Below are 26,892 nucleotides of genomic sequence, written 5' to 3'. Positions count from 1 at the left end.
GTAGATTCACCTGTGAACTCCAATCATCTCCAAAACCACTTCGTGAATAAATTCCAAATAACAAAACTAATAATCTCCAATGCCCAATTATTCATCACAGAATAATAATCAAAAATACCTTTGATTTTACATCCCTAACGTTGTGTAGTTTGCAGTTGTGCCACTGATATGTGGACCCCACTTTGATATGGCCCACATGTCAGTGGCACAACTGCAATCTGCATAAAGTCAAGAGATCTGTTTCCGTTTCTAGCTAGTCCTTCGCTCCTATTACGTTTGACAAGTACACTGTAATGGTGATAGGCATGCTGACCGAAATAATAAGAAATGGAAAATTGTTGGAATATTTGGTCAATCGAAAATAACATAATAAAAAAAATGTAAGGCTTGGCTTCATTAACCAACAGCCCTATTGTTTCGCTTATTCGTAGAATAAGCCAAACGACATATTTACAAACGAAAAGTAATTTATAAATAAAACTTTTATATAGATGATTTTAGCGATCTAAAAGCAAAGGCTAAAAAATAAACTTCGATGAAAAAACCTAAAATCCGCTCTACATAAGCGGAAATATACACCACGAGATTCTAAACGACGTGCGTTTGCATAGGTATGCGCTGACATGTCCACGTGGGTCCCAATCATCAGCGTGAATGGAGAACTTGCGAGTGTAGCTCTTGAAGCCATACCACGGGCCCACCTAGTTGGCAAGCAGTTCCACGTGTCGTGGGGTTGATCGACGACGTATTAGTTTGACTATTTAAAAGCGCATCACTCTTCAGCACACTGCACGCCACCTTCCATTCCACTTTTTTTTCCCGATTTTTCTATGAAAGCAATCACACCTTCCAGTTCCACTATGTTTTGGAGCTAGCTGTTCCCTTGCATTCCTTCATCCTGCCTCTTTCCAGCCTGCTTGAATTTTACAATTTTCCTGATAGAACATGAGGGGAGGCATGCAAATTAAGGCCCCGTTCGAATCTGATTATAGGATGAAAATTAAGTGTGCACGTAACAAGAGATAAATCATTAGCATATGGTTAATAAAGTTTTAATTATTAAAAATTGAAAATGGATTTATTTGATTTTTATAGTAACTTTTATATAGAAAGTTTTCACATGAAATATACCATTTAGCAGTTTAAAAAACGTGCAAACAGAAATCGAGGAAAAATCTAGATGTTGTTGGAGTTTAGAACGGGGAACTTGGCTATGCACGATCGATGCAAGAAGTGATGGTATCATAGACACGGGAAGCGTTGGGAATTAATTAGGTGGCCTTGTGGAGTAAGCAGTTTGGACACGAATTGCCCTCTTTGTTTCTAATCATGCGGTGCGGTAATGAGCGTGACAAAATCTGCAGGTCCCAACCATGTGTTACGGTAACTTCACTGCCACCTGTTCCTTCTTTTGCTTTATTATCTTACTACAAACTGACACCAGAATACCTCTTACTTTTGGTTAATTTTGCCAATTCCTGTTCCACTGTTAGTAATTAGAGCGTGGAGTTACATGTTTCAGTAGGAACAGATGTTTGTCCATTCCGCTTTGACGCAATAATTATATAGTATCTGCAAACCCAAACAACTTTATTTAATTTATGTGTAATATAAATTGCCGTCAGATATATCTTCAGTACGAGGGAGATCAATGTCAACAACAAATGTATAGAAATAGTAACAGAAGAGATCACAAGGGAGGACGGTAAGGTGCGAGTTGTGCAGGCCATGACATATAAGATCCACATGCGTCTCATACTAACTTAGCTCGCCATGTCAGCTGAAACTAGGCACAATAGTTAGCCCGTTAAATCAGCTAAAACTAGGCATAATACTGCTCTCACACCTTGGTACTCTAGTATTATAAGACAAGAGACACTTATATTTGTTATTATGATTAAGAACATGATTCAAACTCGATCTCAATATAAGAGATCTAAAGTGAACTTATTCCTTTACTTTTAAGGAAGGAAAGCCTCTTTCCTTGTAAATTGTTTTCTTTTGACTGTGCGGTTCACAAACTGAATGGAAATTGAATTTTTTTTTTCAAAAATATTCTTTGCTAACAAAGTTCCTTATAAATTTTATAGGAACTCTTTGAATTTTCGGCAGGATCCGTTCTCGACCCTAGTTCATCGCTGGATTCTACTTGAGCCGAGTTTCACAATCAAATCCCGCTCCCTGCGGCAGATATTCAAGAAATTGAGGCCAACGCAGAATATATATGCAATCTCGAAAGCACAGTAAAACCACAGATAATTCGCAAACCAAAGCATGGCATGTTCACATAGTCCAACACAGCACAATTATTTGGTTTGGGTATACTTAATTACTCTGCATCTGGCCTGAATGATTTTATTCATACAACCTGACAGGTTGACAACATATATGCGTAAATGGCTCACGCCGATCCAAGGAAACGACCCATCCAAGTCGAGAAGCGAGACCAGGCCAGGTCAATTGCTGCCTGGTTCTCATCAGTCAGACCCATCTCCTTCCTCCTCTTGACGGCCTCAGGTGATGTGTTCATAAAAGCATGCGAGCAGCCAGGGTAGATGTGGACTTCATGTGGCACGCCAGATGACTTGAGCTTCTCCTCCAGCGACTTGGCTGCCTGAAACATTATATTAATAAGTGCCCCTATTAATAATATTAGATTTTTCAGGTCAAAATGCTCAATTGAGCATCTATAAGTAGACTCTAATCATTCTCTAGTCCAATGTACATCATTCTAGGCAGATAAATTGTATGGAATCAAGCCCTTCCTTGAACAAAAAAGGTAACTATTCAACAATGCCGATACTAGTATATGAATGTGAAATTTAAACAAGTTGCCCCAAGCATAATGTCAATACATAGCAAAATAGACAAAACATATGAGAGGTGGTCTTACCGTGACATCTGCAAATCCAACAAAACTGTCAAGCTCCCCAAAATGAGCCTGGATGGGAGCCTGGGCCTTGGAAGCATCGGCAAGCTCAGAAGGTGGTGTCCCATAGAAAGCCACAACAGCATCAACCTCTGGGACTGAAACTCCACTTGCAATTGACAAAGCGCCTCCCATGCAATATCCAGTAACACCAACCTACATGGAGGAATATAAGTTATCATAATGCAATTCATTACATTCTGCATGGTTTCATCAGAATGTAGACAATTTTTTTTTTTTGCTAGGTTTCATCCATCAATTAGGATAATATGTCAATACATCATGTGTACACCCCTAAAAGGTGCAGCAAGTTAGGCACATGGCAAGCAACCAACTCAGCTGAGTAATCTATCCCCATGATTAGTTACTTCCCATGAAAAGGCATATGTAGGAAATCAAGGAATATACCTAGGTTTATTTTCTGTAACCAAGAATCTGACAGTTACGATGTTTATCTTCTGGTTACTAAGTCATCTCTAAATAACATTTGTTAGGGCCAGTTCCTTTAAAGACTATACACCTGCCATTATGGAAAGTAAGAGTTAAGAAATCTCCTTCCCTCTCCATCAGCACAACTTATCACTGCAACAATGCTCTTACTTCTTCTGTCTCCCTGTTACTCAAACCAATCAATTGCTATTGCTGAAATTTCTGCCCGAGGTACCTCTATCTAAAGTAAGCACGTAACAAGATACAAATGCTGCATTTTTAACTCTCTAGTTCTTTTTAATCTACCAGTGAAGTTCAGTCAGCAAACAGAAATAATTAGTTACGAGTTAGTTGGGTAAATATGTCATGGCATCTGAAAATATTTGGATGGTGGACGGAGATATAATTTCAGTAGTACAGAAAACATGAGAAAACAATGAAACAAGAACAAATACGAGCCCTACCTTGGGTGATCCATTTGCCTTGAGCCATTTAACTGAAGCCTGAATATCCTTGACCGCACCCGGCCAGTCTAGACCTTCCATCAGATGCTGAGCTTCCGCTACATCAAGAGCAACCTTACCACGATACAAACTGAAGAAAAAGGCACGTTGGTAAACAAGTTTCTTGGCTGAGAAACGAAATGCTAAGTATTAAGATTTATGAAGCATCCATTCCTAGAACTTTGTTTTTGAATACGTGATGCTAATTATTGCTGAAGAATGAAAATTTGCTGTGTGCAAAGAAGTTGAGTGGCATGCTCAAATTTACAAGAGTTGAATGGGAATTTTCTCATGTGCCACAATGACATGCACAACAATTATGTGTAAGCTCCAGCCACCTCTCTTGCTTCTCCCGAGAATGAGCTCCCATGCCCAGCCATCTGCCTCCTTTCCCATATTGTTCCTCCACCTTCCTTCCCTCTCTCCTAGCTCCTAACCAAAGGCGACATTGGAGCCAGCATGGGGGGATGCAACAGTAGCTGGCATGGCGTGATGATGGCTGGAGTCAGCGCATGCGTTGAAGACGATGAAGTGTCACCCACAATGGTCATTCTCGGGAGAAGCAGGAGAGGTGGCTCTATTGTGGCAAATGAACTGATTTGCATCAAACTCAACAGAAAAAGAGCACACAAACTCTCTGGAAAATGTGATTATGCCATTTTAACTTTGTGACAAATGAGGAAATTCTTGCAAAATAAAGAACCACAAGATATGATCTTACTCTGGAATGAGAGCTCTGTATCCTTCACCAATTTGGGAAATGTGGACAGCATGATTCTTGATCTCATAGTCAACCCCCCACCACTCTTGCAAAACAACAATTCCAGGAGCATTCTCTTTTCCAACAACATAGGCATCAAAAGTCTGCAGATTAGCATTAGATTAATTTATGAGTAAACCACATTACCAGTTTACTACAGAGAAAAAGATAGTATCATGTACAAGTACTATTGACTTAGTGTCACACTGCGACCGTTACGATATAAAGAGCAATTCTCATGATGTAGAGTGAAGGTTGCAGAATCTTAATATTAGCTTGCAAGAAATCAAGAAAAAAAATATTGGCACTTCTTTTTGTTCAGTTATGGCTGTGATATGCCCTAGTTTACAAAGTACATTTTTTTGAGATGGTAGTTTATTTACAATTACTACTATAGTAGGTTATGTCCGCTGTCATACTGCAGTAATGAAGTTTAATACAGTATGCATTGTATATCGAAGGAAGTAATGCTTACTCGGTGATTAGAGGAAAGTGGGAGCATCAGAGCATCAAGTGATGGCATATGCCTCCAAAACTCACATAAATTTGACTAATGCCTCAGTGACATCATCTTTTTTTATTTTCACCAATCACCACATATTTATAGCAAGCTGTCTTTCCAGCCAATTTAGTTCATTGAGCTAAGTAGCTAACTGATCTTAGATTAGGAGAAATTTTAAAAGTGTCCCACATTTACAATTTTCTGGTTGGAGAGAAATTGGGTACCTACTTCGTACAAGGCTAATGCACATTCTTACCAACAAATAACAACCTCAGGTAAGCTGTATGGACAGAATAATCAAGTGAATATATGAAAAGGCACAGATAAGCTGAAACATCTGGAATAGTCCAGGTGAAATCGTTGGCACTGTAAAACCGTACTAGCAAGTTCGCGTCTGCAATACTTCGATCAATTCTATGTATATACCATAGAAATTAATACAAGGAAAAGGATGCAAACGGTTTCCGTATTAGGCAAAAGAAAACCGGAAACGAATGGATTAATCGTTGTATTACTCCACATAACGACACAACAATCTCAACGCATACCGAGTATCCACCAAATTCATGACAGCCAGAACTATTTGTCATGACTCAATAGCATTATGTGCCATCTAATTAGCGGAGAAAGGGTTAAAGGTAAAGCCAATGCGGGAAGGCGGGGAAAAAGCGGCAAAGTGAGTTCTAAAAACGAATATATTCATGTCTCAAAGATCACCTCCTCGACCACAAGAAGCATGGATGATTCTCTAAAAAATGGGGGGGGGGGGGGGAATCACAAGAAGCGGGAGCTAAACCGCAACGAAGCGGGCCGAACATATATTTCCTAAATAAAAACAGTGGGAAACGGGAAAACCCAAAACCCTAGGGAGGGGGGGACTGATTGGGCGAGCGTAGTGTGAGTGGAGTGAGAGTGACTGACCGTGTCGTCGCGCTGGATCTGGACCATGTGGAACGGCGCGGCGGAGGATGCCATGGCGGCGCGGGGGGGAACGAAGGAGCGGGCGGGGTGGAGTGGCGGGCGGCGGAATGGGGAGGAGAGGAAGGAGGAGGAGAAGGCGCGGCGTAGCAGCAGTTGCGGTGTGGCCATCTCTCAACACAACTAATCAAATCCCAAGCAGCAGTCGCGTCGCGTCGCGTCGCTTCGGTGACGGTGGGGATGGGGACGGAGGGCGATGGACCGACCGATGGATGCAGGGCAGCCCACACGGCAGGCACCCGCTTTTGTTGCTAATCATCAGGGCCCTACTGGCTTTGGTGGCCTGCCTCGGCAACACGGCACCCCGTTGCTGTCACGTAGCCTTGGCCTGGCTGCTTCCGTGCGTGCTTCACCGCTCCCACGCCCGACGTGTGGACAATATTCTGAGAGGGGAAGTTCAGCGTTCGCTCTACGGGCGAAGCAGGATAAATGATCACCGAGGCTATTTTCAACCAAAACTGGTCGAAAACTACGCTGTTTCGATGCAGGATGAAAGTAGGTTATAAGTGAAATTTTGAATAGTTTTTGATAATTTGAATTTGAAGTGGTAAAATTCAACCGAAATTAATCAAAATTTATCAAATTTTGGCCAAAGAAAATCATATCACCGTGTTCGGAATCTAATATTAAATCGAAGAGGTGAACACTGATACAAACTTGGTGTGTTCGAACCTAGCTAGGTGTTCAGACCCCTTCCCTCCCAACACGTAAAATGAAGCAAGGGCTAGCACATGATTAATTAAGTATTAGCTAAAAAAACTTGAAAAATAGATTAATATGATTTTTTAAAGCGTATAGAAATTATATTGTTGGGAAATTTGAGAAGTTGTGGGCCACTAGCCTTATGCATGGTCTCAAATCTCAAAGACTTAAATGAATTAAAACAATTCTAAATTAAAAAAAATGAGGTGGCCTGTCTGTGGAACATCATTGTACATCATGGTCATGTATGAAATGTTGACAGCTTCACATGGGCTGTGTTTAGTTGGATCCAAAGTTTGGATTTTGATTGAAATTGGAGCAGTTGTATGTATATGACATGTTGATGTGATGGAAAATGACTGAAGTTTGGATCCAAACTTTGGATCTAAACACAGCCATGGTAATGTAACATCAAAAAGGGCAATGACAATTTAACACAAGTTATAGACCCAAAAACAACAAGTTCTTCCAAAAGAAGATAGAAAACAAATCCTGCTGCCAACTGGCACAAATACATACTCCTACGGTACCAGCCACATTCTTTTCCTGAAAAACACATTCTCTGCAGCCCAATGCTGTCAGAGTCTCAGAGATACACAATAACACAAAGGACGGGCATATCATTTTCGGTAAATGAACTACTGCTAGGTAGTAGTACTTCAGTAAATTAAAGAATTAAAACACCAACTCGTCACAGCTGTTCAGATTTCATCCAAAATTTGCTCCGCTGAAATGTGTAGTCATAGTCAGTAGTTAGCTGACATATGACAGCTGGAGCTGGAGTAGACATGAACTGAACACAGCAAGCCTGTGCTGTACAGATTCAACTTGCTTAATTGAAATCATTCGGAGGTATCATTACATGGGGCAAAAAATTAGAGGAGCTCTAGGAACCCTTGAGATTTTGGGTCAGGCTCCACTACTGCCCTACTGGGGGCAGAACACAACTACACTACACAGGCAAGTTCTACTATACTGCAGTCGTGTTTCCGTGAAGTGGCAGCGGCGCCTCTTTTTGGTGCTCGACAAAAAGTGCTACCAAAACGCTGCGAAAAAAAAGCAAAAGGCAGGGTGACCTCTAGAGTATTGACCATCGACGGCATTCTCACCATTCAGTGGTCACTGCTCCTCCTTCCTTTCCTTTCAGACCCCACAGGCCAGGCCTGCGAGAAAAATAGAATAATGGGGGTGGCCAGCAAAGTGCCAAAGGAAAAGGGAATCGCCATCGGAGTCCCATAAAAAGCAGGGCGTGAGCAGAGAGCTGCCTCCAGCCCAGTGAGTAGGGCTGGCTCGGCTCGCTCACTCGGTCAGCTGCACACACACTGTACTTCGGCTCACTCTCTCCACTGTTCTTCTTCCTCGGCGAGGGGGGAAGGAGGAGGCGAGAGCTCGAGGCGGCTAGGAGGAGGAGATGGAGGGAGATACGGCGAGGAGGCTCGCATTGCTGGGGCTGTGCCTGGGCCTGCTTCTGCTGGCGCCCTCCCATCTGGCCTCGGCCGCTGCGGTGGAGGATGGTATGCTTTGCTGTCTCTTCGATCGTTTCTGTTTCTTGCCCTTGCTGGAGGATCAGTAGTGCTGCTGTTCTTTTGATGCTGGAGGATCCAAGGCAGTATTTTGACATATTTGTGGAATATTTGGCTGGAGTTTGTGGGGATGGGTAGTTTTCTGCATCACAGATCTCAGCAAATAGAGAAATCATGCGATTTAGTACCTCTCCGCATCCCACATTTGTATAACAAATGCGGAGTTCATTAGCACATATACATAGCACTGAGGAGAAATTTGAAGGGTGGGTAGGAGAAGAGAAAAATAATCCCCTAGGAAAATGGTGTGGTAAAGCATGCCAAGAAGTTAGCTTTGTGCCCTAGGAATCAAGAGATGTGGTTGCACTCGTGAGGAAGGAGTGTGATAGTCCCCCCCTTCTTTTTTTTTTCTCTTTTTGTAGAGCATGGTTCAGTATACCTGCAAAGTAAAGGTCCTAGAAAGTAGGAAGGAGCCTTGGCCCTTGGAGGTTGAGATAACATTTATTCATACCAATTATCCAAACCTGTCCTGTTATTGAAGTCTGGACAGCCAAAAACTGATCAGTTATACTGCAATTTGTTCCAAAGCTTTCCTGCGACTGTAGTTTTTTGCAGTGACCAGTGTAACCACTAACCACTTCTTTTAAGTACATTAATTGGATAAAAATATTTATACCTGCTTAATACCCCCCCCCCCCCCTATTCCTTACTTGCCTTCGAGTTTAGTAGTCTGCATGTATATATCTTTATAAAATTATTCCTTTTCTATGAATCATGCAATTTTATGTTTGAAAATGACTAAAAACCCCCAAGTGAGCTGTCCTGTATGATGAGAGAGACATTCTGTTGGGTGCAGAATGCTGCTAACAAAACCACTTGAAAGATTCAGAAAATCTTCAGGCTTGTAACTGAAAGAGTTTCAGTTTCCTATCTTGTCCAAAGGAGGTACTATGAACCTCTATGCAAGGACGAAGTTGCATGAAAGTCAAAATGAAATGTGGCGTAGTAGTAAACTTGGATCCAGGCCGAACAGCACAGCAGCAGAAACCAGTGAGCCAGTGTCCTGCAAACGTGTTCAATGAACCGTCCAGTAAAAAGGTCAAATGGCTTATTAAAAGGATGGCCGTGAGGGTCCATGCCTGTCTCTTTAATTTTTCGTACCTTAACCTCCCCAGAATTACGCTACGGGCCGTGGTGATTTCCTCCGGACATGGGCAGCTCTGGAGTCTGGACCACTGCATGGGGCTCTCCATGGTGGGATGGTGGATAGGGTAGGGTTGGTGGATGTTTCACTTTCACCACATAATATCGTCGTGCATAGTCACATGGCTGTCCTTGTAAGGACATTGAAGCACAGTAAAGTGGCCTACCCGCAGTGCCCCAATGAAATGCATTGGATGTACAATAGAAAAACATGGACATGTTTTCTCTCCTATAGTACTGAATTAGAGGTTTTAGCTGTTAATTTTTTGTACAGGAGATTTAATTATGGTACAGTTTATCTGTGCAACCATGCTTTCAACTGGGAAGGTAGCCATAAAAAAACAAGCTTGGGAAGTCACTTATAAGAAAAACCAGTCTTGGAAATGAACTTCCTCAAACTCTACTGTGATGGTTCATTTCACTTGTTACACATGTTTGATTAGAAAGGTTTAAGTTTTTATCTGAAATGTTTTTTTTTGTCACTGTTATGCATTTGATTGGAGTTGTATAGTGCCATTCAATTGAGGCCTGGTTTAGTTCCCAACTTTTTCTTCAAACTTCCAACTTTTCCATCACATCGTTCCAATTTCAATCAAACTTTCAATTTTGGCGTGAACTAAACGCACCCTCAGTCTGAGTTGTACATTATTTTATATATGCCATAACAAAGATAGTCCAGCGCACAGTGTACTAGGTTCAGTGGGGGATCAGATTTATGGTTCGTCCTATCCTACAATAGGCTAGAGCTACACAACTTAAAATAGTTATGGTTTTATTGCATTGCAGACTTGCATAGATGTACTTGGCTTCACTTGCATGGGAACACTTTCGCATATAACATGGGTAGATATTAAGTAGAGTTCTTGAGAAACATATTTTCTGCCTCTTGATCTTGGATTGCAGCCGTGTTACTTTCGGAGATCTGTTACTAAATTGACCTTGGCACTTACATGAACAAGTGATCTCTTTGCACAACAGGCTTGCTCAGCAATGGTGACTTTGAGACAGCACCAGCTGGTGGTTTTGTCAAATCTGCTTCAGTTGCTGAGGGTGCATCATCGATCCCTGGCTGGACGATCAATGGGACAGTCGAGCTCATCTCAGCAGGCCAGCACCAGGGTGGCATGATTCTTATTGTTCCACAGGGTATCCTACAGAGCTTTTCTCCTTCTGTCCTCTGATCAATCAAATTGCACCATTGATTTGTATTCGATGTGTTTAATATTTGGATTTTCATGTCAGGGGATCATGCTGTACGTCTTGGAAACGATGCAAGTATAGGGCAGGTGGTGCAGGTTGAGAAGGGCTCAGAGTATGCTATCACGTTCAGTGCTGCCTGAACGTGTGCACAGCTAGAGTCACTCAATGTGTCTGTGCTCGGTGGTGCATCACAGACAGTGGACCTGCAGACATTGTACAACATAGAAGGCTGGGATGCATATGCACTGGCTTTTCAGGCAACAGATGAGCAGGCGAGCCTTGAGTTCAGGAACCCTGGTATGGAGGATGATCCGACTTGTGGGCCTATCCTTGACAACGTTGCCATAAAGAAGCTCTTCACTCCAGACAAACCAAAGGGTATGACAGTTCTGCTTATCTCTATACCTAGTAGAGTGTATATCCTTACAGGATGTCTTAAGAGAGCTAGAGGTGCTCTAGTTCATTTCTCATGTGTATGGTTCGTAAGTCATCACTTGGTGTTGTCTTCTTTCAACAGATAATGTGGTGTCGAATGGAGACTTTGAGGAGGGTCCATGGATGTTTCCAAACACGAGCTTTGGGGTGCTTCTCCCAACCAACCTCGATGAGCAGACGTCTGCCTTGCCTGGCTGGATGATTGAGTCAAATCGAGCTGTCCGCTTTGTCGACTCTGACCAGTACACCATTCCCCAAGGGAAGCGCGCCATTGAGCTTCTATCAGGGAAGGAAGGCATCATCTCACAGATGGTCGAGACAACCCCTCAGAAAGAGTACAGCCTGACATTCACATTGGGCTCAGCAGGGGATTCATGCCAGCCACCAATGGCTGTCATGGCATTCGCAGGTGACCAGGCCCAGAACTTCCACTACTCGCCCATGGGTAATGCCACAAGCCAGGCTGCGAATGTGACATTCACAGCACGAGCTGAGAGGACGCGAGTGGCGTTCTACAGCGTGTATTACAACACGAGAAGCGACGACCACAGCTCGCTCTGTGGGCCAGTGATCGATGATGTGCGCGTCTGGGGCTTGAATGGAGCTGCTGGGTTGAAGGCAAGTATTGGGCTGCTGCTTGGCATTGTTAGCATTGTCAGTCTGATGTTGTTCTGAATCTCTTAGTGATTGTGGTCGAAAGATATATAAACCTCTTCTGTAAGTATGAGGAGGCCACTAGTTTTGGTAGTAAGCTTGAAGTTTCTATGAGGTTGAGTAATGTGAGATTGTGAGCTTAGGCTAAGGCTACCTGAAGCTATGTATGGCTGTTTCTGTTGCTTTCTTTTGTGATTCAGAAAGTAACATGCCATTGTGGGAAGTGTGTGGTGGTGGTGGTTAGTGTGCCAAGAGCTTGTAATGTTCAAATATCATCCCTTCAATATATTAGAAATTTCAGGAGTTGATCCGATCTCCATTGTCTTCTAGTCTGATGAATGCCGTTTCAGACATGTACGCGTGGAATGTGTTGACAGAATTCATCAGGCAATGCGTACAAGCAGAAAGCCACAAAAGTGTTGGTTTGTACCTGGAGCCTGGAGAAGTGGAGAGTTCATCAATCCGCCGCTCCCGGGGCCTCCTCGTGAGAGCTTTGGACGGTGTTGGCTGAGCTCCGAACGCTTGGCGTGCATCAGATCCCAAATCGTAGGACTAGGACCTAGCTAGTGGCCAAAGGATAAATCCGACTTTGATATCTCGCGCTTCCAGCGGAGGGAGGGAAGGTAGCGAGGAGAGGGGGCTGGGTCAGGTGGGGAGGATGGCTCATCGCGATGCCCTCTTCCGGCAACGCTAGGCGGCTGCAGGCCTGCAAACATCGGTCGATTTGCCGGACTAGCGGCGCGAGGAGGGAGCGAGAACAAGACGAAACGGCCCCAGTGGGGTATCTCGTTTTCCCGTCGGAGCGCGTTCTTCTAAACTGGGCCGCTGGACCGAGAAGGCGAAACATCATGTTAAACCCGGAAAAAGTATACTTAACTCCCTCAACTATCCCCGAGTATGATTCATGTCCTCCAACCACTATTAAAACTGATGTGGTTTTGGATGACATGCCGCCTATGTGGCGGTTTTGACCGAGCCTTTTTCCTACGTGGCGCTTATGTGACATTAGAATAAAAACAAAAAATAAAAAGAAATATGTGGGACCCATATGTCACTCACACAAATAAAGTATCGTGAGACCCACTGACATGTGGGACCCACATGTCATCCTCCCTCTCCTTCCCTTCTTCCTCCTCCCTTTCTCTCTCTCCCTTATCTCTCTCTTTCCCTCGGCATTTCTCTTTGGTGGGGATGGCGGTGGGGAGCGGCGGCGGCAGCGGGCGGGGGCGGTAGCGGTGGCAGTGGCGGTGGGGACGGCGGTAGGGAGCGGGAGCAGCGGCGGCCGCGATACATGGGTGAGCTAAAGCGCGCCCTCGACACGCGCGGCCACGCGCTGCTCGAGATGCCGATGGGCACCGGCAAGATGGTGTTGAGCTCCTCCTACGCGCGCGGACGGCGTCGAGCTCCTCCCCCGCGCGCAGACGACAGCGAGCTCCTCACCCGCGCGGGGACGGCCGGGAGCTCCTCCCTCAGCGCACGTGTAGGATCGAGATGTTGACTAGAGGAGGGTGAATAGACGATTTAAAACTAAATGACACCTAATCAAAACTAACATAAGTTGCTAGGCTTGGTGAGGGATAAGTCTAACAAAGCAACTAAGTTATGTTTTGCAATCCTAGAGTGATAGTGGCTCAAGTATATCTCTAGGAAAGTAAAATACACCTAAGTTAAGTTTTGCAATCCTAGGGTGATATGTGCTCAAATATGTCTCTATGAATGTAAATTACACAAATGTAAATGCAACAAATAAATGAGACAAGAGACAAGGAGTTTTTCACCGAGGTTCGGAAACTCGCCGGTTTCCTAATCCCCGTTGAGGCGAGCCCAACTCCACCGCTCAACCACGAAGCCACCGCACGCCTCCTTCGTCAAGGGGTGGGCAAGGTGGGAGCTGGCCCAAGGAGAGGACTATCTAAGCCTCGATCACTAGGGGTAGTTCTTCCTTCACTCCGAAAGTGGTGAACTCCAAACCACTCACAAACCGGCGCTGGGCCTCCTCCACAATCTCCTCGGAGAGGTCACCGGGCAACACCTCCACAAGCCGTCTAGTAGACGGCAACCTCCAAGAGTAATAAGCGATGACCCGGCTCGGAGATGATCAAGTGCCACACTAGCTCTACAGTGGAAGCAATGTACTTGACTCTTGGCTAGAACAACCCTCAAACACACTAAGCGGATGAACACAAAGCTCAAGTGAGTGTGGGAGAGGTGCAAGGGGTGTATGCAATTGAAGAAGGGAGATAGAGGGGGAGGAAGAAGGGAGTGGGAGGATGACATGTGGGTCCCACATGTCATTGGATCCCACAATACTTTTTTTGTGTGAATGATATATGGGTCCCACATATTTCTTTTATTTCTGTTTTTATTCTAATGCCACGTAAGCAGCACGTAGGACAAAGGTTCGGTCAAGAATGACACGTAAGCGCCACGTCAGCCAAAACCACTGAGGGACATTGTTTGCACCGGTTTTGATAGTTGGAGTGGTTGATATACCCAGTTTTGTGGTTGGAGGACATGAATCATACTCGGGCGATAGTTGAGGGAGTTAAAGTATACTTTTTCCCGTTAAACCCCCTACGCTGAACGGCCCGTTCTGGCCCATACTAGATCCGGGCCATAACCATCGGCCTCAGTTTTAACACACTGTACTCATCTTCCCGTTAGAAATAAGTGCACTTTGACTCCCTCAAATATAGCTCCAATCTAAGTCGTTTCCCTCAACGTTATATCATATATCTTGACCCTTAAATATTAAAACCGGTGTAGTTTGCTTCCCTCGGTCGATTTGGGGGCAATTTTCGCTGGCAGGGCTCTTTGACCTGATCAAACTGCCTGAGTTAGTATGTGGTGCCCACATGTCAGTGGCATCTCTCTTTCTTCTCCCTCCTCTTACCCCTACCGATACACTGCCCAGCTCCTCAGTTCATTGTTGCTCGTTGCCACCTTCTCCCCTCTAGCGCCGACGAACAAGCAACCCTCTCTATCCAAGTTAGCAGCCTCGTCCTAAGTTACTGATGGTATTGGGAGGGGAGTATCCTTCCCGATGGCAGCAATGGCAGAAAGGGGCAGTGGGAGAAGGCGGGCCGGTTGGTAGCACAGAGGGTGCACATGATAGGGGCAGAAGGACAAGGCAGTAGGAGAGGATAATAGTGAAGACGGACGTGTGGAACAGGAGCTAGAGCAGGTCAACCAAGTGGGCAAGCGGCACGGTGGCCTTTGCGGTGGAGAAGGCGTAGGATGCCTGAGCACGACAACGATGATGACAGGTGCGACGCCACCATCGCAGCAGAGGACATTGAGTAGGCGCAGCAGTAGGACTTGGGGACACACGACGAGATGGCTGGCGGCGACGGTGAGGAGGCAGGAAAAATCGTGCTCTTGTCGGCCTAGGTTGTTGACGGCGTGAGGACTAGAGAGGCAGAAACGGACTCCGCGCCCGTTGGTCGACCCTATAGCACGACGTCCGAGCTCTTGTGAAGGGTTGGTGCTTCCATCGCTGCTCTAGGGTAGCCACCGCCGTCGTCCTCTCATCCACCAACGAGCAGATTCTGTCAAGGAATAAAACCACATGTCATACATACTTATTCTTGCATATTATACAATGTAAATTTCTGTATTCGTTTTTCCCCTTACTGCGAAGTACATGCTATTTGGAGATAGAAATAGAAGGGATAAAGTATTGTTAGAAACCAGATTGTCATAAATCATAATGTAATGTTTTGTGGACTTAAGTACTTCTGGGAGATTGGAGTATTTTCAGAAATAAAATCAGAATATGGGATAGAAAAATATGACTTTACCTTTGCTCCATTTTTATTTGTTCATGCTCTCTAGCATTTACGAATTTTTCCATTACTCAAATCATTATATTTTGCAATGGTTGTAATGGACAGGCAGAACCAAGTCAGGCATATGAGAAGGACTTGTCAACAATTGATGAAGCAATGATTCCAATCGATTTGATGCAGAGCCATGATGAATTTATAAATGCCGTAAAATCTCGGCTGACAAAGTTAGAGGTGTGTCTTGTCTCTGATCTTTTACTTGCAGACTCCTGTTTGTTACCAGCTCATGTGCACCATAGAATTCCTTCCTTGACCTTTTGTATCCAATAAACAGGGAACCAATCTTGCATACCTTTGCATGATAGATTATACATATGAAGAAGCTCTTCTGTCGCTAGCACCGGCTGTCTATGCTGCAGTCCCTGCTCGTCTCCGGAATCATCGCACGGTGGCCGAGGCAATGACTGATAGAAGATGGATCCAGGACATCCAGTTCGGCGTTGGGTATTCAAGCGATCCTAGAGTATTTCAAGCTTTGGGATTGCCTTCGGTCAGTGCAGCTTTCCGAAGAGCCGGACTCTCTATCTTGGCGGTGGGAGACCTCGGGAGAATACTCTTCCCGCTCGGCTTATTGTGTTCTCTTTTTTGGAAGAACTCGTCTCCAGCACAAGCCAATTTGGCAATCTTTGGCGCCCCCTCGCTGTCGCTACTTCCTTTGGTTGGTAGCTCTTAACCGTTGTTGGACAACATACCGCCTCCGGAGTCGTGGTTTGTCGCACCCGGATCGATGTGTTCTGTGTGATCAATGCGAAGAGACGATTGATCATCTCTTGGTCGCATGCCCGGAGTCGCGGCAACTGTGGTGGGTTGCGCTCAGAGCTATCGGGCATTCGGAGTGCTTACCGATCAATGAACACTCGTTCCTCTCATGGTTGTGCGACTGTCGCAAGAGGATGGTCAAGGAACATCGCCGGGGTTTCGACACCATCGCGACGTTGGTTGCATGGACGATCTGGAAGGAAAGAAACAATCGAGTCTTCAACCAGAAGAGCAGATCTTGGGCGGAGGTTGTAAGGGTTATGACGGGTGAAGCGGAGCTGTGGCGGCTAGCTAGAGCTGCAATCCCTGCTTTGGTAGCTCATGTTAGTAGAGAAGGGTCGCAAAATTTAGTTGGAGATTAGGCTTTTGTTTCTTGGTTCTTCTCCTGTGCCCTGTCCCCTTCGCTTTGTCTTTTTGGCCCGCTTTATGCATACATTTATTCCTTCTTAATACAAAGATGCGCTCCTTGCGTATTCCCAAAAAAGAAGCTCTTCTGTGTTCTTTAGGCTATTCAGTACAGGGAAAATGGCCTATTGTTGTTAGTCTATTGAGTACAATTAGACAACTTAGAATTGAACATTACCTTTTTCTTTGATACTTGCGTTAAATGATTTATTGGCATTTTCTTAAAGACAATTGGTGTGTACACACCTCTAAATTGAAGGTGAAGTCAGCTCTAGTGAAGATTGTTGATCAATCCAGCAACACCCTAAAATTAATCAGCTCCATTATTTCTGATAGCCTGATATAAGATGAGAGTGATCTACACCTGTATGCAAATTATGCATTGACATGCACTTTTCCCACCATCTACTAATTATCCTACAAGTGGAGAGTGGGGAATAGTCAGTGAGGAAAGCATTTGAAAACTAGTAAAAGTTGCATATATCATAGCCATCACTCCATCAGCATATGATATTAATGTTAACTGTCTTCAGATGATGCGGCATGTCTTTGACCAAAATGGTATCAAAGGAGCAATTGCTGCAGTGGCAAAGTTGCCCGACAATGCAGTAAGTATTTCTCAAGATGCCGTGCGTTATTCTTGGATGTACATGTACTTCGTATTCTTTAGCTGCTAATGGTTTGACTCTTTTTTTACAGGTTCAAGCTGATGTTGTTAGTACTCTGAAGAGGAAACTTGATCTCTTCAGTCTAGACATTTTCTTAAGCTTTCTGCCTGTTCTTGCGGGGTTACTGACCAGCAAGGCTGAAAGGTGATATATTGGCATGTTGGTTCTTGTCTGACTGGACCAAGTGATACATAGTAACTTAAGCGCACATGCTCTGTGCACACATGTAGACACAAGATGCTGCTGTTGAATTGAATTGTCTATCCTCTTGTTAGTATGTTCATTCTATTGCAAGCAAAGTCATGGATCTATTTTCTTTACAAAACCATGGAGATATTGGCATCCTACATTAGAAAATGTTTGGTTTAGTAGTAACTTTGTCTTATGGTTACTTTGCCTTTAATTTCAATTTGTAGGCATGCCATTGTTTCTTTGGAATTGTTGTTGGATCTTATAAAGATCTTTGGACCAGTTATTCGTTCAACATTGTCAGCTCATTCAGCAGTTGGAGTTGATATTCAGGCTGAGCAGAGGTACGTGCATTAACCTTATTCAAGGGAATGCTATTTAAAGGACGCCGCAAAACCTGCAAATTGCAAAGAGACACTGGATGTGAGGTGACAAGTGGGTCCTGTCCCTGCACTTCAGTTAGGAACCATTGTTTTAAAAAACTGCAGCGTTTGTAGCATCCTATAACCTATTGCTCTGTCTATGTCAAGATGAACTGGACTGTTGCTGACTTCGCTGGTGTGTATTGTACACAGGTTGCAACGTTGCAGTCGGTGTTTTAACCATTTGCAAAAGATTCAGCAAGTTCTACACCCCTTAATTATGTAATTCCTTTCCTTCCCCTCCCCTCCCTGTATGAGATGCTTTATCCTTTACTTTGGGTGTGTTTAGTTCACGCCAAAATTAGAAGTTTGGTTGAAATTGGAACGATATGATGGAAAAGTTGGAAGTTTGAAGAAATAATTTGGAACTAAACTCGGCCTTTATCAGACTGTTGTTTTCTTAAGCTTGCTGACAGTTGTTCGTGTGCACCATTTTTTTTTTGCTACCCACGTCATTTGTTGGAGCTAGCTTTCCTGACATTCTGTGATGGTTTCATATTTTGTTGGTGCAGGCGGGGTGGTCAATCAGCACAACTTGCCCAAGAACTGAACCTGTCTTTGCATGACTTGGTGGTGATCTGAAACAAGCGGGGAGGTTCATTCATACTAGTACAACACAGTGAGAGTAGATAACTAGACATCATTCTTTTTGGCAAAAAACGCGCCAGCGCCATACAGTTTTTGTAGCTTGTTGCCATAGCTTTGCAATTGAGCTCTGTAATTGTGTTTTGACTTGGCTTTTGATGCGGCGTTGTCCCCTGTTGTACATGTGAGCTTGGCTGTGCATAATCTGTAATTAACATTTGTTACATGAACAGCCCCGGATGAGGGAGAGGCAAGTTCAAAAATGGTTAATATCTGTCAGTTCAACGTGGTGATTCATTCTCTTCTTTCATGTAATGAAACTGTTGCCCGTGTAATCTGGAATCTGGTGTTGATTCAATTCACCATTTCACCATCAACGACGTGGTTGAAGTTTTGAAGACAGAGTTTGGTACGGTTTGAACGCATTACCCATTCCCCGTTTGACTTCCAATTCAAACCAGCTGGGTGCTGATGACTGTCTTGTCATCATTTGATTATTTCCTAAGCCCTGTTTCCTTCGTTCCTAAGAAAACACTCTTCTGTAGTATTTTTTTACCCTGTTTTTAGCTGCATTCTGCTATTCTTGTGGCAAACCAATTCTGGCTGGCGATGGTTTTGCTCAGTTACTGAGCGGGTACGTCAGGACAAATTTGTGTTCCATTTAGAAACTTCCAATTCTTTAAACTTAGGGTGGTGACAGGTTTGTCAGGTCAATCAAAACCCGCCGATTGTACTACACCGTAAATTAAATCAGATCCCCTTCGCTAATACTATCACGAGAGACAAATCTCAGCTCCAAATTAAGAACGTACCTGTAAGCCTGCTAATGGTTTGGGGCCAAATGGGCCAAACGATTCGGTTCCTTAATTGGAGCAACTCCGGATGGGGGGAAATGGGCTGCCACCACAAATGGGCTGGAGTGGTTTGGTACCTAAAAGTTTTGGTTTGGACCGATTTGGTTTTGGTTAAAAATTATTGGATCCAAAATGGGTGAGCCCAGTGGAGCCCCATTCGGCCATTCCCCCAAATCGGCAAATCCCCAGGAGAGGCGAGAGGCGGAGACTCCAGCCGCTGCCGCCGCCACCACCCACGTCGGCGCCATGGCCGCTGCCTAGGAGCTCTGTCGCCGGCCTCTCCAGCGCCCCTGCGTTATCCCTCTTCCCCCGTCGACGTCCCACACCGCCGCCTCCCACGTCGGCGTCCAAGTCCGCCCCTCTAGGTCGACGGCGGAGGGGGGCAGGGGGCACGGGGGGAGGAGGAGGAGGAGGAGGAGGAGGAGGAGGAGGGGTCCGGGTGGTGGTTGGGGGCCTTGTCGTCCCGCCGGCGACGAGTGTCCACGAGCTGCTCGAGTGCCCCGTCTGCACCAACTCCATGTACCCGCCCATCCACCAGGTCCGTGATTCTTGGGGTTCTTGTGTTTCTTTCTTGGATCTGCACTCACTGCAAGTCGTCGCCGATGGGGATTCTTGGGGTTCTTCCGAGTTAGTTTCAGCCTGTCATATTCTGAATATTAACATGCATGACGCCATACAACCATCCATAAAGAACCTGTGTTTTTTCAGATCAATTCGAGCCCTTTTGAGTAGCAAGATTCATAAGGAGAATGTAATATTTTCAGTAGAGATTCGAGAAAGACAAGTGTGTGCAATGCTTGAAATAAACATTCACCAGACTTGCAGTATGACAATGGGAAAGCCCCTATATGACAATCGAGTATCTCCTGTTCTTGTAGTGTGTTGGACAGCTAAAATTTAAGTGCTATCATTAGAATTGACCTCATTGATGATGACCCAAGGTTTCAGAGGACAGCTTCTCTTGCCAGTTTTTCTATAGCATGTTCGTCATTGTTTTTTTTTCTGTTCTCCAGAAAAGCAGTTCTTCATCCAGCAATTTAATCATTTTTTGGACTGGTTTCTGTATTATTTGCAAGAAAATTAGAGAAAATGGCGCCTTCTTTGCCTCTACCTCACATAATAACAATTGAATTGTCCACTAGAGTTAGATATCTTCATTTGATTGGGCAAAGTTGATCATGCATACACACCAGAAATATATATCGTGTAGATCAGGTAGAGGTAGAGAAAGTTTTTTAAAAAAAATCCAGTTTACTTGTATACTTTGATCTGTCTAGAGCTCTCTCTGTTTTCCCCTGTCTTGCTTGGTTGCTTCAATGAACAAGGTGCAGAGCAGAGGTGCAGATTTAACTGCATCTATTTAGGATTCATTTATTGGAATTTTGAACTACTATTGTAAAATTTTTGTCCTCTCTGAACAATGGACAGGCTGTTGAAAATTGATAGCTTAGATGGTATACAGCTCATGACAAGATCTTATGCTGTATTAGTACTGGAAATACATAATGGTAACACTGTATCAAAGACTTGAAGATTGAGGTCATCCTTTTCTTACAAGAATACCTTGATGTGATACTCAAAAGTGCTAGCTGTCCAGTTTCTGTAGAACAATAAAAAAAAATTGTGATCTTCCTGAAAACCTGTGCTTGCATAAGCAAATAGCTCACTGAAAGTTGCTGTAATTTCAGACAGTTCTCACATGTAAAGCTCATAGCTTAGTACAGTTCCAAACAAAATTCCTGTCACCTTCCAATTGTTAATAATCACCTCTAATTTACCATGTTCACTCACAAAAGAGATTGATGGAGTGCCGCTACTACTACTACCACTGCTAGTTATTTGCATTCTGATTTCAGGTTGCTCCTATATATTAATTGCAGGTTTTTCACATTTAAGCTAAGTACTTGGAAATAGGAGAAACATACGACATCAAGAAGGTATGGCAGGACCACTCCCTCTGGCTTGATGGCAAGGTTGTGAAGGCCAAAATCTAGGACAAACTGACCAAGAACGGTACATCTCTCTGCCCCTTCTATCCAGTGATGTTTCTCCTGTGTAATTAGCATGTTTCTCTTGTGATATATGGTGAACTGTTGTGCCTTCCTTTTCTGAACATTTCGTTGTGATGTGAGAGTATTTATTTAGCTTGGTAATCATGCATGACTCACTAGCATTTCAGCTTGACCCAAATACTAATAGTAGTAGGCTGTCCTCTCTTTTTCATGGCATTGTCAACTCTACACTCCAATCTTTCTAAACTTAGACTTCAATCCAAATTTATCTCATCTGTTCATATGGACACAACACCACGTGTATGCCATATGGAAACCTTCATCTCCACGTGCATTGTTCTTTAGCCTAAGTATCCCGTATGATATCCTTGACCGTCTTGACCTTAACTCCTCTTAAGCCTAGTCCCGATCCATCACTGGCTATACTCCTATGTCCTCAAGCAACACCTGCACATGAATAACAAAGAAACTCCATATCTGAGTACAAGTTCGTACCAACTTAACTCAAGTACAAGTTCGTACCAACTTAACTCATATCAGCACAAATAATATCACATATAAATAGAAACCATCTAGAGCCATAAACATAAAACAATTTAAAAATTCCACGAAAACAACCCGAAATCGACTCCTTCTCAGAGTCTGCTAGTCTGACCATCGGGCTACCCTGGTTAGACCGCATGAATACATACGGTCATTGCCAACAAACTGTTCACCAACATTAAATAGTGTTCACCGTGTTTTCAATAAACATTTACCTTTGACAATCGTTCATCATCAAGATTATTCATCACATGATTATACAGGAACATTCATGAATAACTATGGGCCATTTTTTCCGTCTCCCTCGTGCCACTATTGTACTGATAGCTGCTACTTGTATATGTCTCTTTCACCGTGGCTAATATTTCACTCAAACAGATACAACTTCTGCTATTGTTGGTCTTTTGATAGAGGACCGGCTAGTGCACCTCATTGCAAGCTCCAAAACTCTCCGAGCAGAAGTTTGATCATAATCGCATCGAAGCCTCTTGTCGACTGCATCAATATTACCTCGATCGAAGTTTGGCCTCACACCCTCACAACTTCAGTTATGTGAGTTTGTCCAATCTCCATAAAAAACACAACGAAGCTCTACACATCGCTTTTCTGGCCATTTGTAATCCTAGGCACCGTAAGATACGTACTCCCTCCGTCCCAAAAAAAGTAAATCTAGGACTTGACGTGATATATTCTAAGTACAACGAATCTGGACAGATGTATGTCCAGATTCATTTTATTAAGATATATCACATCCAGTACTAGGTTGGTTTTTATGGGACGGAGGGAGTATGAGCTAGAAGCCAAAAAAGGAATTTTGAGTGCGGCTGTAATATTCACATATTTCACTAAGAATCCACAACTCAACTTCAATGAATACAAAAGAAATGTTTTGACTACAAGTACGGCGCATTGTATGGGTCTCTGGGGTTATGGCTATATGGGCCGTCGTTGTGCTGGCAGGAGGAAGCTGCTATCGATGTATCAAAAGCACAAAGTGAATCCCAGATGGGTTACGACTAGGGTTACGGCTTACGCCTCGCCGCCTCCTCCCCGGGAAAGCAGATTCTAGGGCTCACTCTTCCCCTCCCAGAAAGCGAAGATCTACAGCTTGTCTCCCCGTCGGCCGCCGCCGGCCCGCCGGATTTCCGTGGTCGCGGGGCGGAGGGGTGAGCCGCGGGCGTAGCAAGCCGGCGAGCCAGACTGGTGGGAGGGGGGCAGGGGGGATGTAGCCGTGGGCGCGCCGTTGGCGAACCCAAATTTTGCTAGAGCCAGGCGCCTAGTCCTCAAGGGCGCGGGTGCAGGTACCGTTCTCTAATGTCATCTTTCCATAGATTCTCACTCTCAAATCTCTGTTCATTGGTTGTCACTGGAAAATCGTAGGTTAAAAATGGAAGCCACTGTGTGTTTTGGTTTGTGACATGCGTATGTGGATCATTAGATGTTTAGATCAATATAGCAAGTTCACTCGATGTAGGCTCGTCTGGAACGCTCGAATTGAAATGATTGTTGTCAAATTCATGTGAATTTTCTCTTTTCCAAGCGAGTCATAAAGAGGAATAGCCATGTTTTCTTTTTTTTTCCCCTTTTCTCCTTTTTTTGGCGATCAGGTTAGTGGAGAGACCCCTCTGCATTTCTTAAAACTTCGGACCTGCTACTAAAATGATCACACACATTGCATACTTCAGGGCTTAAGCCTTGTCTAACTTCTCAACACATGTTTATGTTTTTTTTACTGTCAACGTCTGTGCTGTTTCCTCTGACTGGTCTTATGAATTTTTCAAAACAGGAACAGTACAAGACCATGTCTTCAAGGAGAGGAGGTGGTGGCCGCCGTGGTCGTGGCCGTGGCCGTGGGAGAAGTGCTTTGGCAGAAAATGATATGGACTTTCATGAAACCTCTGCACTTTCTTCCCCGAGCACTACTTCTGATAAAGAGGACAATATCGAGTTCACTTCGCAGCAACCTTGTCTTGTAAGCCCAGCAGCAGAGCATGTATCCAACACATTACTCAACCCTAAGATCAACCACCGATCGGATGCAATCTTCGGTGATCAGGTTAATCCAAGAGCAATTAAGTTTTGTCATAGTTGCATAAGTAAACAAGTTATTGTAGGCAGAATAAACTTCGCAGTGCCACTGAGGTCATGTTTTTTGCAGGCTGTGGAGCAGTTGAAGTTGCGACATCACAAACCTTTAAAATTTCATGAGAGATACCGTCCTTATTTGAGGGATGCTGGCCTTCTTGGGCTCTCACAAATTTGCCAGAAGATGCCTCAATTGGACAAGGCATTGATCACTGCCCTTGTTGAGCGTTGGAGACCAGAAACTCATAGTTTCCACTTGGCTTCTGGGGAGATGGCAGTTACACTACAAGATGTAGCAATGTTGTTAGCTCTTCCTATCGATGGCCGTCCAGTTTGTTCTACCACTGATCATGATTATGCGCAGATGGTCATTGATTGTCTAGGTCATGATCCAAGAGGACCATCAATGCCTGGAAAATCTTTTCTGCACTACAAATGGCTGAAGAAGCATTTCTATGAATTACCAGAAGGAGCAGATGATCAGACTGTGGAGAGGCATGTTCGAGCATATATCCTGAGCCTTTTATGTGGGGTGCTATTTCCAGATGGAACAGGACGGATGAGTCTGATATATCTTCCATTGATTGCTGATCTTTCTCGTGTTGGGACATACAGCTGGGGATCTGCAGTGCTGGCCTTCCTATACCGTTCTCTTTGTTCTGTTGCTTCCTCCCACAATATCAAGAATATTGGTGGTTCATTGCTTCTCTTGCAGCTTTGGAGCTGGGAGCGCTCCCATGTTGGCAGACCATTGGTCCGGTCTCCCCTGTGCCCAGAGACAGACATTCCACAGGATGTGCCACCTGTTGGCTTTCGTTGGGTAGGTGCGCGCACACAAAGTGAGAATGCTACACGCTGTCTTAAGCAGTACAGGGATGAACTGAACCTGCAGCGAGCTGATCAGGTGAAGTGGGAACCCTACTTGCACATTGAGTCTTCAAGCTTGCCATTGCTTTGTACAAAAGATGCAGATTTGTGGCTTACACAAGCTCCACTAATAAATTTTCCGATAGTCGAGATGTATTTGCCTGAGCGAGTGATGCGGCAATTTGGGCTTCGCCAATCCATTCCACCACCTTTTCGACCTACCCTACAGGCGCTGCATCGTATTAGTCGACGTGGCAGAGAACATGAGAACTGGGAAGAGACACATCATGAGTACATTCAGGAATGGGAAGCCCGCCGGCAGCGCATATTTCCAGAGTCAGAGCAGTATGACCCATCGTCTTATGAGGAGTACCTGCATTGGTACTCAGGAGTTACACGGCGGTATCTTGTACCATCAATCAGTGATGATGTGGAAGCAGGACCTTCATTACAGCCTGATGATTCCATTGATCTTCAGTATCAAGCCAAGGCTCCTATGATCCGCAAAGCAGTAAGCCTATATTATCTATTCAGTTCCTATGATCAGTTTCTATAGTTGATTGGACCTAAATTTGTGTCAGATATATGTTGTCTTTGCAAGACTTCAAATAGTTTTACAATCACTCCATGCATAATTTAACTAATATATTTAACTCGAAGGGTCTGCTGATTGTTGTAGGTTGATAAACTGCATGGTATGGTAAAGAAGGCCAAGATGGCCATGACATCCACAGCTGATACAACCACACAAGCCTTGGTCTTTGAGTTTCTGCATGGCTTTCAGGATGTTCTCCATGACCTTGGCGAGATCAAGGAAAATGGTGGTTCCGCTACTAGTCCACATGTTGAATCAGCTGCCGCTCAAGACATGCCTCTACTTTTGCTAGAAGCTGAACAGAACATTGTTGATGCCGATCAAGAAGCTCAGCATCAGGAAGAGGAAGAGCTTCACATGGTGGATGATGCAACAATGACCCTCGAGCCTATGGATGAGGAGGATAATGGTTTCAACAATGTCATCTGCCCATGTCCTTCACTGGAGTTGGAGGAACACAGTCACTCAGCTACACCAGCCATCGATGAGTGTGATACAGCCACTCCTGCTCCAGGCTCTGCAATCCCACAGCAAAGCACTAGTGTTGATCAAGATGGACATCTGGAAAATCCTAACTAAATGGGCCAGATTGAACTAATGGTGGAACCTATGTATGTGGATCACAATGATTCCAACAATGTGCTCTCATCCAGCACGTCAGCTCAGGCGCTGTTGGAGAATTGTGAAGTAGCAGAGGCAGTCAATGAAAATGTCGATCCAGCCACCCAAGTTACTGGCTCATCTACCCCAGAACAGGGCACGGATGTCATAGTAGATGCTGAACAAGAAAACCCAGCCACAACAGAGGACAACTAACTTCAATGGCGTCCCCTCGTCTGCAAAGGTGACAGGCGATTCTGATTTCTCCCCTTTTATGGACCAATTCGTGAATTTAAGTATAAATTCAAACGAAACAGAGCCAACTTTTGCTCTGTTGGCTGCCCATGTCCTTTTATGGACCCTTTTATGAACCATAGAACCACCCATATATACTGCCATAGGACCTTTAGTGCACGGTTTTGTATAGTTTAGGGTGAAGATTTCTGGTTTTGTATTTAAGGGACCTAAAAAAATCTCGCTGTATATACTGCCATAGGACCTTTAGTGTATGGTTTTGTATAGTTTAGGGGTGAAGATTTCTGGTTTTGTGTTTAAGGACCTAAAAAAAATTAAGTTGAGGTACCTCCGGTGAACTTATTCTTTTATGTATCAACATGCCCTCGAAGTCTCGAACTGGAAACCTGA

General features: G+C 44.3%; 4 protein-coding genes across 8 annotated transcripts; 3 read left to right on the top strand and 1 right to left on the bottom strand.

Moving 5' to 3' along the window:
* Nucleotides 1-2,202: 2,202 nt before the first annotated feature.
* Nucleotides 2,203-6,317, bottom strand: LOC4327800 (uncharacterized). Its single transcript, XM_015767825.3, has 5 exons — nt 6,045-6,317; nt 4,583-4,725; nt 3,823-3,952; nt 2,894-3,085; nt 2,203-2,614 (listed from the first exon to the last, which is right to left on the bottom strand). The coding sequence occupies exons 1-5, from the start codon at nt 6,210-6,212 to the stop codon at nt 2,402-2,404; spliced, it is 846 nt and encodes a 281-aa protein (XP_015623311.1). The 5' UTR covers nt 6,213-6,317; the 3' UTR covers nt 2,203-2,401.
* A 1,817-nt stretch (nt 6,318-8,134) lies between these two features.
* On the top strand, nt 8,135-12,131 carry LOC4327799 (protein BIIDXI). Of its 2 annotated transcripts, none has more exons than XM_066306849.1 (4): nt 8,135-8,317; nt 10,508-10,675; nt 10,772-11,107; nt 11,247-12,131. In XM_066306849.1, the coding sequence occupies exons 3-4, from the start codon at nt 11,029-11,031 to the stop codon at nt 11,837-11,839; spliced, it is 672 nt and encodes a 223-aa protein (XP_066162946.1). In that variant the 5' UTR covers nt 8,135-8,317; nt 10,508-10,675; nt 10,772-11,028; the 3' UTR covers nt 11,840-12,131. Both variants share the same exon structure in this region, with proteins under 2 accessions (XP_066162946.1, XP_015620709.3).
* Nucleotides 12,132-13,109: 978 nt separating this feature from the next.
* LOC136355351 (katanin p80 WD40 repeat-containing subunit B1 homolog KTN80.2-like) lies at nt 13,110-18,959 on the top strand. The gene is made up of 7 exons (XM_066307853.1): nt 13,110-13,184; nt 15,712-15,837; nt 17,361-17,435; nt 17,527-17,639; nt 17,912-18,028; nt 18,260-18,328; nt 18,619-18,959. Exons 1-7 carry the CDS (start codon nt 13,110-13,112, stop codon nt 18,686-18,688), a joined length of 645 nt encoding a protein of 214 aa, XP_066163950.1. The 3' UTR covers nt 18,689-18,959.
* A 730-nt stretch (nt 18,960-19,689) lies between these two features.
* Nucleotides 19,690-26,829, top strand: LOC9267136 (serine/threonine-protein phosphatase 7 long form homolog). Of its 4 annotated transcripts, none has more exons than XM_015765550.3 (6): nt 19,690-20,083; nt 21,426-21,558; nt 22,479-22,647; nt 23,887-24,156; nt 24,259-25,563; nt 25,732-26,829. In XM_015765550.3, exons 4-6 carry the CDS (start codon nt 23,902-23,904, stop codon nt 26,224-26,226), a joined length of 2,055 nt encoding a protein of 684 aa, XP_015621036.1. In that variant the 5' UTR covers nt 19,690-20,083; nt 21,426-21,558; nt 22,479-22,647; nt 23,887-23,901; the 3' UTR covers nt 26,227-26,829. The 4 variants fall into 4 exon arrangements, with proteins under 4 accessions (XP_015621036.1, XP_015621035.1, XP_015621034.1 ...); XM_015765549.3 differs by having other exon boundaries at nt 22,479-22,652; XM_015765548.3 differs by lacking the exon at nt 22,479-22,647.
* The last annotated feature ends 63 nt before the right edge of the window (nt 26,830-26,892 follow it).

The sequence above is a fragment of the Oryza sativa genome, chromosome 1 (genome assembly GCF_034140825.1).
Source record: "Oryza sativa Japonica Group chromosome 1, ASM3414082v1".
NCBI classification, from domain to species: domain Eukaryota; kingdom Viridiplantae; phylum Streptophyta; class Magnoliopsida; order Poales; family Poaceae; genus Oryza; species Oryza sativa.
The sequence above is the reverse complement of the archived record's forward strand: the minus strand, read 5'-3'. Positions and strand labels throughout refer to the sequence as shown.